This window comes from Pseudorca crassidens, chromosome 12 (assembly GCF_039906515.1).
Source record: "Pseudorca crassidens isolate mPseCra1 chromosome 12, mPseCra1.hap1, whole genome shotgun sequence".
In the NCBI taxonomy this organism is placed as follows: domain Eukaryota; kingdom Metazoa; phylum Chordata; class Mammalia; order Artiodactyla; family Delphinidae; genus Pseudorca; species Pseudorca crassidens.
In genome coordinates, this window is record NC_090307.1 from 1,142,385 (window position 1) to 1,155,393 (window position 13,009).

At 58.5% G+C, this 13,009-nt stretch overlaps 1 protein-coding gene across 8 annotated transcripts in view; it reads right to left on the bottom strand.

Moving 5' to 3' along the window:
* The window catches only part of CTDP1 (CTD phosphatase subunit 1), a 41,297-nt gene that overhangs the window by 20,618 nt on the left and 7,670 nt on the right, over positions 1-13,009 (bottom strand). For 5 of the 8 annotated variants that reach the window (XR_010932964.1, XR_010932961.1, XM_067698783.1 and 2 more), the window contains exons 4-10: positions 12,312-12,440; positions 10,577-10,727; positions 7,660-7,750; positions 5,603-5,769; positions 3,769-4,752; positions 3,321-3,546; positions 2,534-2,737 (exon numbers count right to left, since the gene is read on the bottom strand). Coding sequence is in view for 4 of the 8 variants with exons in the window: in XM_067698783.1 (XP_067554884.1) it covers positions 2,534-2,737; positions 3,321-3,546; positions 3,769-4,752; positions 5,603-5,769; positions 7,660-7,750; positions 10,577-10,727; positions 12,312-12,440 (1,952 nt within the window). In the remaining 4 variants the exon portion in view is untranslated. The remainder of the gene's footprint in view (positions 1-2,533; positions 2,738-3,320; positions 3,547-3,768; positions 4,753-5,602; positions 5,770-7,659; positions 7,751-10,576; positions 10,728-12,311; positions 12,441-13,009) is intronic. The other 3 variants (XR_010932963.1, XM_067698784.1, XR_010932962.1) reach the window with 2 other exon arrangements.

A 13,009-nucleotide genomic window follows, 5' to 3' on the forward strand; every position in this document is an offset into this window, starting at 1 on the left:
CAATACGTGAAGCTACCAGGATCCAGGCCAGGCAGGGTCCACAGACCTGACACCGAAGCATGACTCACGGAAAGACCACCAGTCAGAGAACCTCCCCGAAACGGGAAACGTCTGTTCTGCCAACGACGCTGTTAAGAGGGTGGAAGGCATCCCCAGAGCACGAGAAGCTTCCACAAGGCTCGCAACTGACGCAGGACAAGGACCCGAGACACCCTAAGGGCGTCAAATGCACGGGCAGGCGACGGGACATCTCGCTGAGGAGACTCCACAGGGGCAAAGGGCCGAGAGAAAGGGTGAGCATGAAACCACACGTCCCACACCCTCAGGGAGGCTCAAATGGAAACGGGGGCACCAGATGCAGAGAAACAATGTCCCCCACCCGCTGGTGGGGACGTAAAAGGTACCACCACTGCAGAAAAAAACTGGACGGCTTCTTGTAAAACTAAACACACTCACTGTACAACTCAGCAGTCCCACTCCTGGGCGCTGATTCAGGAGAAACAGAGACGCACAAAGACGTTTACAACAGCAGCGGCCGTATCAGTAACATTCCAGAGCTGGACACGCCCCAGATGACCTTCCGCGGGTGAACGCCACAGAAGCCGCAGCACCTCTTTCCACGAAACACTCCTCAGCAGCGGACACGGCCACATCGGGGCAGAATCTCCAGGGAACTGTGCTGAGTGGAGCTGCACACCCTGTGATTCCACTTACTCCGTGTTTTCGGGATGACGGGAGTACAGGGACAGAGACAGACCAGTGGTGGCCGGGTGAGGCTTGGGGGTGGGGCTGGGAGGGCTGGAGACGGGCCGGGGGGCCCGGTGGGGCTGGATGCTGCGTCTGGACCAGGCCAGTGCTGGCGTCCCGGCTCGAGACTGGCTGCACCCTACGGCCAGTTCTGTGAGATGACGCCAATGGGGGCAGCGGGTTGACGGTCCCTGGGATCTGCTACTTCTGACAACTGCCTGTGAGTCTACGATTGTCTCAAAATAAAACCGTTACTGAAGAAAACAAAACGTTCACAACTTAGAGCACACGACAAACAAAGGGTAAATGAAAAGGAATTCGGAATCGCAGAGGCCGTCCGTGCAGGGAGATACATTTCAGGGCACGATGTCGGGAAGCCCGGGGCCACTCACGGCCCGCTGTCTCCGTGAGGGGTGCTGCTCCCCGCCCTGCACCTCTCACCCTCAGACACACCCGAGGTCGTCGCCTGTGGGAGGCCCACTTTGGGCCTCACCGGAGAGAGAGGGCGGCCGTGCGCCTTGAGACCGATCAAGGAGGAAGGAGAGGGAGGGGCCGGTCCTGCCGGGCAGGACACAAATCCCAACAAATCTTTGGCAAAGTAACAAACAACTGCCCCCGTCTATTAAAGTCAAGGACATCCACGACCTTTAACCTAGTGACCCTGCTCTGGAAGTAACTCCACGGGAGTACAGGCAGCACAGAGATCACAACGCACCTTCTCAAGTAATTAAATATCATGTTGTCGGAAGAAAATCAGAGCTTAATCAGCGACGATGCTTTCAGAACAAAATAATCCACCAACCAACAGCCCAACTGAAAGTGGCCTAAACCCCGGGCGTCTGTCCACGTCTGGAGCCCAGCCGCAGGGTCAACTGACACCCCGCTGGCCTCCAGGGGCCCCTCGTCCACATCCACTCTGCTGGCGTCAACCGGGCTCATGTCGGCCCCCGCGGCCTGTTGCCGAGGCCAGAGGGTAGGGAATCGGGTGAGTCCCTGCCCCCTGCAACGAGCACTCCGGTGGAGCCACGCGGTCAGCGCAGGCTGCCAGGCCACCAGAGCAGGAGAAATCCACCGCCACACGTGGGCCGCTAACAGCAAAGGTGGCTCTCGGGATGGGCTCGGGGCTCCAGAAAGGAGGGGACCCGGAAGCAAGACCACGTGCGTTCAGCAGAAGCACAAGCGTTTCAAGGCAGTGGCCACTCCTCAAAAACAAAGCAAAGCTTCAGGTCCCTCACTTACACCTCGGAGAGCTAAGGTGTTTACAGGGTGCTCTGTAAGGTCCCCAACTCAGCTGATTTCCAGTCAACAGGCAGAAAGGAAACAGACACCCGTGGAGACACGTGTGGAAACCACTGGCCACGCTCCCTCCGGGCAGTGCCTTCCTCCCCGACCTGGGTCTCTCTCCATGTTCCTGTTTACCAACTGCCACGGCCACCAGTGTGACCTGTGACCTGAGGGCCGGGGCTACAGAGCAGAGCTGCTCCCAACTGGCCCTTCTGGGGGTGGCAGCGGGGACGGACCCGAAGGGCAAGACAGGAGGGTCAGGTCCAGCCGCCTGAGGCCACCCCTTGGCACCGAGCAAAGGTGGGGCGTTTGCAGGTCCAGGCTGAGCCACAGACTCGTCTGCCCCAGTCCCGGGACCCGAGACAGGACGGAAGAACATGCAGAAAGGCCCGACGTGGGCATGGGTGAGGACTGTGCCCCCGGCCCGATCCCACAGGCACCCCACTCTGCTGCCTGCTGGCTAAGTCCTGCGAGGACGCCTTTGCGTGCGGGGCGCGCGTACCTGAAGGAGGAGAGCTCCGCGTGCACCGGCAGGGAGCCGGGGGGCCCGGGGCCCGCAGCACCCTGGCGGATGAGCTTGCCCGTGCTGGCGTCGTAGATCCGAACTTCAGGGCCAGGCGGGGCCTTGGGATGCACGGGTGTTGGATGAAACAGGGTGGCTGGAAGCAGGCCCTGCCTGTCGGGAAAGGCGGCCGGGCCGTCCTCCCTGGGGGGGAGGCGAGAACGAGGGTGGTGAGGAGAGGCCGGAACAGATCGGGACCCCCCGTGCCTCCCTCCCGCCGGGACTGTGAATCCGCGCGTGAAGTCGTGGTTCTCCGTTAAGCCTGGGGTTCGACCTCGGCTGCGGACACAAGGCCCCTTGGAGAGCGCGGGCTGCACCACTGTCTCTCTGACACTGTTTCTGGCTTCACCTCTAAACACAGCACGCGCTCTGATGGAGCTGGTGCGCTGTCCGTGCTGCCTGGCTCTGCCCACGGGCCCTCTGCACCCATCCCTCGTCCTGGCCACCCCCTCCCTCCACGCTGGACTCTGTAAAGACCCTGTGACTCGATGGGACCACGTCCCAGCTGTGAAAGAAACAGCCGCAAACTAGGATTCGCTGCTTAAAGCTGACTTGTGTCTCAGGAGAAGCACTTCCGCTTCTCCTCCAGGTGACACTGGTCAGAGGTACTCTTTATGACAGTCTGCGCAGCGGGGGCGGCGGCATCTCCCGAGCGGGAGCAGCGGCTGTGTGGGCTCCAGCGCGGACCCTCCCTCTGAGCCACCGGCCGCCCCCCGCGAGCGCCCACCTCTGGGATTTGGCCGGGTCACCACGTAGCGGGAACAGCCGCTCCTCCACCTTGTCCCAGCGCTCCAGGCAGCTCCACAGCCAGTCGGGGTTGACCACGTGCAGCTGCCCGGAATCCTGGGCCTGGCGCACCTTCTCCGTGCCTGCGGGCACATGCACTCTGCTCGCAGCCGCCGTGGGCCACTGGTCTGCCGTCAGGGCTTGGGGCGGCGGGGACAGCAGGGGCCCTGGAGGGAACAGCCCTCAGAGCAGGGCCCACCGTGTGATGGCTCCTGAAGGGCCCCGCTTCTCTACATCGGCACCCACCCCAGAGCCTCGAGCCCGGGGCCTCGGGGAGCAGTGACACCTGGGTGGCCCCGCAGTGTGGACCGTGGAGGCAGCTGGTTCGGAGGGGGAGCCGGAGCCCCACGCGGAGGCGGTCGGGGCCGGGGCAGGAGGGCGTGACTCACCGGCCCGCGCGGCGATCAGGTGGGTGGCCCGGTCGGGGTTGCCGGGCTCCAGCACCAGCTGGGTGACGATCCTGGCGCCCAGGGCCGTGGCGTGGTAGTGCTCCCGCGTCTTCTCGATGGGGAAGTTCGTGGGGTGCAGCCCGCTGAAGATGATTGCGACGTCGGCCAGCACCCTGCTGCGCAGCTCGGGGACAATCTTCCGGATGTCGGGGGCGTCCTGGGTCTCCCCGCGGAGAAAGCAGTCATACCTGGCATAGTAGGTGGCATGCACGCGGGCGAGGATCTCCTCCAGGTGGACCAGGTGGTCGTCGGCGTCGGCGTCCTCCTCCTCCTCCTCCTCCTCCGCGCTCTGGTCCAGGGACTCGCCCACCGTGATGCCTGACTGCTCGCTGTTCTGGGACTCTGTCTCGGCCTCCCTCCTGTCGGCACAGCCGCCGCCCAGCCCGCAGAGGCCGTCCCGCTCGCCCTCCCCCTGCACGGCCGCCTGGACGCCGGGCCCGGGCTCCACGCACGGACTGGCGCCCGAGGCGCTGCCCTGGGCCACGATGTCCCCAGCATGGCGGGTGGCCGCAGGCTTTCTCCGGGTCCTCTTCTCCCCACTCTCCCCATCAGAGGGGATGGGGGACGGCCGGCCCTCGGACTCGCTGTTGCTCCCGCTGTCACTGGGGACATCTGGGTCCGGGTCAGGGCTCACCGGACCCAGCACGGGCCTCTTCTCTGGCGGCGTCCGCCCGTGCTGCTGGGTGCCCGCCAGGGGCCCCCGGCCGTCAGCAGAGGGGGCGCAGGCGGCGGGCCGAGCGCCCCTCTCCTCCTCCTGCCCGGGACAGGGCCAGCCCCCCCGAGGGCCTGCGCCCCCGTTGAGCTCCCGCGTGGGCTTCCCGAGGCCGTTGCTCTGCTCGACCCCAGACACCTGCCTTCCTTCCTCGGGATCCTTGACGGATGGAGGCTGCTCCGTGGCGTCGGCACCTTTAGGAGAAGGACTGACTGCACGTGTGCATGAGAGACAAGGTGACCGTCACCTAACATTTAAGAGGAAACCCCCTGTGGAAACAAACTCCATCCACCTGCCCCCAGCTGCTAGCTGGAGGGACCTCTGGCCAGGGAGGGCGCCCTCAGCCGGGAAGGGCTGGAGGGCGAGTATCTCAGGTCTGCGGGCCTCCCCTGGCCGCCTCGTTTTGGGTTCCACAGTGGTACGAGATGCGCAGAACATGCTTGGGTCCCAGGCTGTGGCCAGATCGGGCCCAGCTCAAGCTGTGCCGGGCAGCCTCGCCCCCGAGGGTGCCCTGGGGTCTCACTCCCCTGCCTGCCCCTCAAAGCTCCACTTTAGTGACTACAGCAATAACTGTAGGCCTCAAAACGGATTATTTAAAAGCTAAAGATCATCAGAAACACTTCAAACCAAAACTTTAAAATTTTTTCAGACTCTGGGTTCCAGCTCGCCTGGGAGGTTCCCCGCAGGCTCTGGGCCGGGGCCCGGCACCAATCGCCCACGGGCTGGAGCCTCACACACCAAACTCCCAGTGTCATGCTTGTCTTTCAAGGAAAGCCGGGATGAAAGGTAGTATTCAGATGCATTAAATTAAATAGTATTCTTTAATCTTTACTCAACGGGAAAAATGTTTAGGCTGGTACTAGTAAATGAAAAAAACAAAACCCAAACTGAAACCAAATAATACCACGTTTTTCAGCATAATATAAATAAACCCCACAATCTCTATGACTACTGAAATATAAATAAATGACCCAAACCAAACTGAATCCTCAATTAACAGCAGCCACAACAGAGACAGGACAGAGCTGGTGCTATCTGACAGCCAGGAGGGGCCACACCCACCTCTCCTCCTCGCCTGGGGCTCCCGGGACCCGGATGGGGCATTGATGTCACCTGTGCCCTGGAAGTACACGTATTTCTTCACAGTTATCAGGTTGGGGGCAAACTTCCACACGTCTTCTCGGTCATCGATGATGCAAACCATGGAGTCTCCACAAGGAAAAAGATTTCTAGAAGTAAAAATGCATCGGAAGTACTAGCACAATCTACAAAAGCTCATCATCGATCGAATGTCAAGACCATCTTTTACATGAAACCAGCAGAGAGCATATTAATCAGAACCAGATGCAAACTGCACTGAAGGGCTTTTGTTTAGTTCACATTTAAAAAAGTTTCCAGAGAAAGTTATACTAAGATAGTTACACTTTTCTCCAGTGTCTGACACTCCTTAAGGCAGGAGTCATGGCAAATTCTTCAAAGGGCCAGAGAGTGAAGGGTTTACTGTTTGGGGCCATGGAAAGCCCTCACCCAGGGGAAGCTGGCACAGACCAATGGGCCTGGCCACATCCCAACACGGCTTTACTTACAAACACGTGTACTCGGCCTGCGCCAGTGAGAGCTCTCAGTTACAGGCAGGAGGGCAAGGCCTCACTCAAATCTTGGCTGGGGCACCTACACGATGCCAAGTCCAAAAAGTGACTGTTGTGTTCCCGAAAGCTATGAGGATGTATGGGTGGAGCAAGATGTTAACAAGGGTCCAAAAAGCCACCTTATGGGCACAGGCCTGCTCTGTGGTCTTTTCACTTGATTTCTGCCCACAACACTTAGATTCAGACAGACAGGCGCAAGGATGCAAAATTCAGAAGGATGAGTGCTTCCTGCCTGTTTTCTAGGATCGGGAAACAAACCCAGGAGAAACGCATGTCATTGTTCAGGTTTTCTAGCTGCTACTAAAGGCTACAACTAGTCAGAAAAAAACGTTCACGTGTCCAGAACTGTCTTCGGTGAGTCTGTTTTCCACAGGCAAAGCATAAGCGGTAGCCAAAATGACCGACACAGTTAATGCCTTTAGCACATTTAATTCCAGACGAGGGAGGTGAAAACCACACCAAATCGAGACCGGGGAACAGAGCCAAGCGCCGCCCCCGGAGCTGCCATGGACCCCTCCCCTCTGACACGCTCAGCCTCGGGCAGGTTTTCCCCCGAACCAGTCATCACACCCTCCCTCGATTTCCTTCGTCCTCGAACCTGCTCGTCCGGATGCCTAACCAGTAAACACGAGAACTGTTTCTGAAACAAGTACTCTGATTCTCTTCTTGCATCCCATAGACATGAACAGGTCTCAGTCTGTGTGGATACCCTAAATCTGAAACACGAAATGTTAGCTAAGGGTGGCCAACGCCAGCCAAAAGGCCACTGGGGCCACAGCTGTTACTGTCCAAGTCTTAAGAATCAACAGCCATGAAGAAAGTGATACCTGACACAGGACACAATGGGGGAGGCGACTTTCTGGGTAGCAGTGGGGAAATTCCTTGTAGAGTGAGCAGGAAATTCCCAAGAATATAAATCAGCTCTCAGGGAGGGATGGGAGGGAGCCCTGGTGTAAGAGCACACAGACCCGGATCGGGAGGGGCACAGAGGGACGGAAGGACGTGGAAACAGGCCGAGCGCCAGTGCAGAGTAGCACGACTTAGGATTTGATAACTGACTGTACGCTGCACAGCACGCAGGTCTTAAGGAAACAGAAGTCCGAGGTGCCAACACCCCCTAAAACTCCCGACTAGGCCAAACAGCCCCCTCGCCCTCTGGGGAGGCTCTGGGGGCTGGGCCGCCCAGACTATCTCTCCACGCATCCCCCAGGCCCTGGGCTCACTCCTCCCCCGACACCCATGTCGCCCTGGGCTCTGGCCCAAGTGCCCCAGGAGCCACCATTGCCTGGACATTCAAGGAGAGCAGGGAAGGGAGGGGTCTGGTTAGAAGACAGCGGACTCGCTACGTGCCAGAAAGTGGACGCTGGTAACCGGGAGAATAAATACAGAACGACTGGGCTGATGCTCAAAACGCAGACTTTACGACGGAAACTGAACGGTGACCTCAGATGCGCACAGCCAGGTACATACCTAAGGTTCCCCGTTTTGGAAAACGGGTCAATACATTCGTCCCTCGATAATATTCGATGTGAAAAAAGCTTCTTCTCAGGATCTAAGAAGCCTTTGAAAAGAAAACAGGACAAGGTCACGTGTCTGCAACGCACTGATGTCCCTTCCTACGTGCAGTGATGCGCAGAACAGAGCACCAGCATCGAGCACTTTCCTCTTCCGGGTGAGACCGTCACCCTCTTACACCCTTGTACAGCTCCTTCCCTCTGATCTTTTTTTTCTCACTGTTGTGGCCTCTCCCGTTGCGGAGCACAGGCTCCGGACGCGCAGGCTCAGCGGCCATGGCTCACGGGCCCAGCCGCTCCGCGGCGTGTGGGATCTTCCCGGACCGGGGCACGAACCCGTGTCCCCTGCATCGGCAGGCGGACTCTCAACCACTGCGCCATCAGGGAAGCCCTCCTTCCCTCTAATCTTAACGCAGGTAAGGGCTTTGGTCCAGGAAATGTTGACTGAATCTCACATCACCTGGAATCTTGCTGGGACAGCAGACGGGATGAACAAAGTTCAGTGTTACCCGGAAGCTCAGAGCCGCGGGCAATTAGCACCACGTCTGCCCACCTCGCAGGGGACTGAGAGTGGCATCAGGGAGGAGCCCATCGCCGACAGAAGTGGCGCCAAACAGGAGTTCACGTGCTGGTTTGGCTTTGTCTCCCTGACCTTCGTGTTCGCAAAGCAAAGGGGAGGGCAGGGCGTTCGGGCAGCACTCCTAAACTCACACCGTGACAGGAGAACCCGTGTTTCCTCAAACCTTTCTTTACATGGACGAGGAGGCACCTTCATAACCTCGCGTGCGTCCTCTCCCACACGGCCCGCCCACGGCCGCCTCCCTCGGTGACAGGACCCTTGACATTGCAGGTTTGACACCCACGCCTTACTGTTTCCTACTACTGACGGAGACAGACGCGTCACCGGTTGCTAGGCCTGCAGCCCGAGGTCCTCCTCCGGGCGGAGCCGTGTGCCCCTCCTGAGGGTCCCTGTGCAGCGGGGCGGCAGCCGCCCAGTGCTCAGGGCCTCGAGGTCACTGAGTCGTCTGCTTCATCGACAGACAACGCCCATCTCGCAGGAGAAACACACACTACCGTTCTACTATGTAAAGAACTTGTATGGACGCTGAAGCCTCTCAGCGGCTAAATCTAAAACACTGAGTATCAGAGCCTCTACAACAAATGAAGAGCACGCGACGCGCTTAACATTTCCGCCCCAACGGGAGCGTTTCTATCCTCGCTACACCGAAAGGACACATTTTGTGAAAACAGTAAAGTTGACAGGAAGAGGAAGTTACGAAAACCATCACTGTTAAGACCACTGTCAGGCCTCCGCACGTGTGGCCTCTGCTTGTCATCTGCGAATGATCAGACTGACACGGCCGGTCAGCCGACTCCTTCCAGCGAAAAGCGCTGTGGCCACTAAGCTCAAATCCACGTGCCCCCGAAGGCCTCGCAGCTCCCAGAGCTATGTGGGGCACCAGCCCTGGGGGCCACGTGCTTCCTCCCAGGCCCTCTCTGCAGGAGAACCGTGGTCGCTCTCAACGCCCTCACTGGGGTGGCCGAACCACCTCGGGGCCCCTGGTCGAGGTGCTGCTTGGAGGGTCTCTGCACCCACTGTCGCTGGGATACTGCCTGCGGTTTCCTCGTGATGGCCTCGTCTGGACTTGCTGCAACTTGGGATTCTACGGCACACGGTGCAGCCTGAGATGGGGCGAGCCCTGTTCTTAGGAACCTCAGGAAGCGGCGATGGCCACAGGCCCTGGGGGGGGTGGGCAGGGCGGCAGGCTGAGCAGGAACGCGCCCCCCCACCCGGACCTTCGCTGGTGCTCTCCGTGCCTCACTAACTGACACCTAGCGAGGCCAGGTTCCAGAGGTGACGGCCACGAGGAGAAGCCTGAGGCCGCACCTGAAGACGTCACTTGCTATTCCCACGTGGGGTGTGGCTTACTCAGCGGTGTGAGAACTCTGCAAAGGAGTTGCGTCAGTCTCCAAACCACGCTCCCGCGGAGCCGCAGAGCAGCCATACGCTGAAGGTGAACACGCTGAACGTTAGTTACGAGATGGATTAACTAATGACGCTGCCTCTGTGTTTGTGACTAACATTTCCTACAGAGGCACCAAATGTTAAAGGGGAATTTAAAATGTATTTCTCCACTGACAAGACCAAGCCCCATCTGCAAAGGCATTTGCATTTAAAAGTACTTAGTTTACCGTACCTGTAACTAATCCTTAGGAGCTGTGACATACTGCGGGTGCCAATGTCCAATGATGGGCCCCAGTGGGCTAGAGCCCAAATGTGCCTACGCAGGGGAAGCTGGTGCCCTTCACCCCGTCCCAGCCAGAGCTGGGGGCCAGGGGCCTCCGGTGTCCATGCACGAGAGCAGCCAGCACAGAACCGCAAGCCCGAACTAGGACAGCAGGTTAATGCATCATCACGCTGCTCCCTTCCACGGAAGAGAGACTGCTCTGTCTGCGCCGAAAGTGCCAACTGCAGACGAGCACAAGCAACACGGCTCAGAGCTATTTCCAAACGGATTAACATTTTTTAACAGAACCCTCGTAGCGAGAGTTTCTACTTTTCCACGTATGTGTGGTCCTGACCGACTTCCAAAGAGGCCCGTGGCGTGCAGCTGACCGGAGTGATGGCAGCCTGCCCTCTGCACTGGAGCGCGTCTGTCACGGCCCGTGGGCCCGGCAGAGCAGGGAGGTTCTCGTCCGCCTGCAGCCTGTGGACCGACTTAACTGGGCCCCCACCTGCCAGCTGGGAAACTGAAACTGAGTTTGGGAGACCTTCCTGATCTTTCCCCTTCATCTTCAAGAAACATTGAGAAAAAGAGAGAAGCCAAACGTGAAGTGTCCAGTGCGGGGACTGAGCCCCGCGGCCCGCTCACCTGCGATCGTGTGTGCGTACAGCCGGCTGCCGAACGTGAAGACGTGGAGCTCGTACAGCTTGGCGATCTTCTCCAGGAACCCCTTGCAGTGCGGACGCAGACGGGTGTGCAGCATCGGTTCGCCCCGGCCCAGCTGGAAGTGGAATATGCCCTGCAGAGAACAGGCCCAGTCAGGGGGCGGGAGCCGCCGTGAAGGCTTGGCCTTGCGGCTGACATGGTCACCGGCGGGAGCTGACATGCAGTGAACCACGCCCACTCCACAGAAACGCTCTCCTTTCTCACGCTCTATGGCGGAGGGGGGCTCCACCTTCCCTGCTGTGGTAACCACCTATGGTAAGTGCCCAGGACAAGCAAGGAGCTACCCAGAACGACCAGATAACTACCTACCTGGGATAACTTCCTGTGATGACTATGGTAACTCGGCTGTCCGAGGGCTTCACTAAAAGGCTATCAGGACACCGGTGGACGCTTACACACCCTGACCGTCTTGCCAACACTGTTTCTCTGATCACGGACAAAGTGTGCACCCTGAGAGAGTCACTGCCCATAGCAGCAAGCGGCAGAGCCGCTGCGGACCGCTTAGGACCCACCTCCAGGGGCTACTGACAGTGTCTCCCAGAGCTAGGTGAACACAAACCAAGGGTCCCACATCACTCAGTCTAACTCATGGACGGTTTAAGATGCAACTTTACTACCGTACAAATGAAACACAGAAGCTGAAACAGTATTCGCAGACATCTTTAGGAGACAGACAACCTGCTTATACGTGATTAACGTGCACGCACGTCCACTCTCCTTAGGGAGTTAAACTTTGATCCTTTCAATCCTCTTTGTCATTCGTTTTCTCAGTAGTAATAAGCTAAAAAGAAAGGAAACAACCTGAGGCCTAGTTAATTTTTTGCTAGCTCTAAATTCGTCACACCCCTCATGATGGGGCTGTTCTGGTAAAGCATCTGGGAGTGTGAAATGGTATAAAACACCTTCCACCATACTCAACAGCTAAAACGTCCAGAAGCTACAATAGAAACATCCTTAAAATCCCAAGTTAGGATCTCCGAGGTTAAGGATTCAACATGCCTCTCTGGCTGTCGCCAGCAGGTGTCCTGTGGGTCCGGAGTTGGGGGCGAGACGGGGGGTTGCCATGCGTCCCGATGCTGTCTGGGGGTCCAGAGGGGCCTGGCCAGTGGGCAGGTGTGGGCAGAGGCACAGGGAAGCCCCCAGCAGCAGTTGAGCGCCGTCCACATGGCCCCGAGGACACCCTCCTGCCACACAAGCTGAGAACGGGAGTGGCATAACCGTGCAAACTCTTATGCAAGGAGTGAAAAGGCCCGGCTTCGCAGGCAGAATAAGCCCAAGTGGCTGCGGTGCTCGCGGCAGCCATGCCCTCAAGCTCTGCCCCCCAGCCTGAGTGCAGCGGTCGTGATGCAAGAAACCCCCGAGACGCCTGCCAATCGTGGACGTCACACAAAGAGCGTCTTACAGAAGAGCCCACGACATCGAAGATTAACTGAAAAGCACACGCTGTTCTGCGGGTGAGGGACTCGACGCCAGCGCTCACCAGCTACTCACCGGCCTCCGCACCGTGGCCGAGAGCTTCCGGAGCAGAGCGCCCTGCGCCTGCACACTTACTGAGCCGAGGATCCGCCCTCCTTCAGACGAAGCTTGTACCCAAGCTGCTCAGGCCTGCGCGTGTCGCTGAATGAGCTGCCCCCCCCCGGCCCCCAGAGGAGCTCACCTTGTTGGACATCTGCGGGCAATGCTGCTCCGTCGTGTGGATCAAGGTCTGGTCCAAGTCCACCATGAGCACTAGTTTTCTGTTGCGATGCAGTCGCTGCTGGTCCTCCCTTCCTAGCTTTTCAGCTTGCTAGTTAAAAAGGAAAAAGAGAGACGACAAAGCAAGTACACGTGGATCCAAAACAAAACTCGGTCTTGTGAGAAAACAGAAGAGGAAGCCGAGGGGTTCACGGCCCCACACGCCTCGCCCGCCTCGCTCGCAAGCCTAGCGGCCTGCAGACTAGGCCCCAGTGCCAGTCCTGCGTGGTCCAACCCTCTTGAAGCCACCCCGACTTGTGACTGCTTTTCATTAAACAGGCAGACCGGTGAACGGGGGCTGAGAAGGAAGTGGCTGTGTCTATACAGACTCAGCCGAAGGCTCTGGAGCCGCTCAGGGCAAGCGACCGGCAGAGCTGAGACAAGCAGCGAGCCGAGCGTGGGGCGGAGGGGATCCCGCTGTCCGCTCCTGAAGCGGCTCACGCAGGACGGGCGAGGGTTAGTCCTGCACAGCAGAAACGACGGGGGGCGCCTTCTTCTCTTTCTATCCTCAAACTTCCTTGTTTTGTCTAAACATACACTTATGTATTTGTATTTGTTTAAATTTCAGCAATTCAGAAAAACCAGAATCACGTACCTCGCACTTTGTCTTTCCCATGAAGG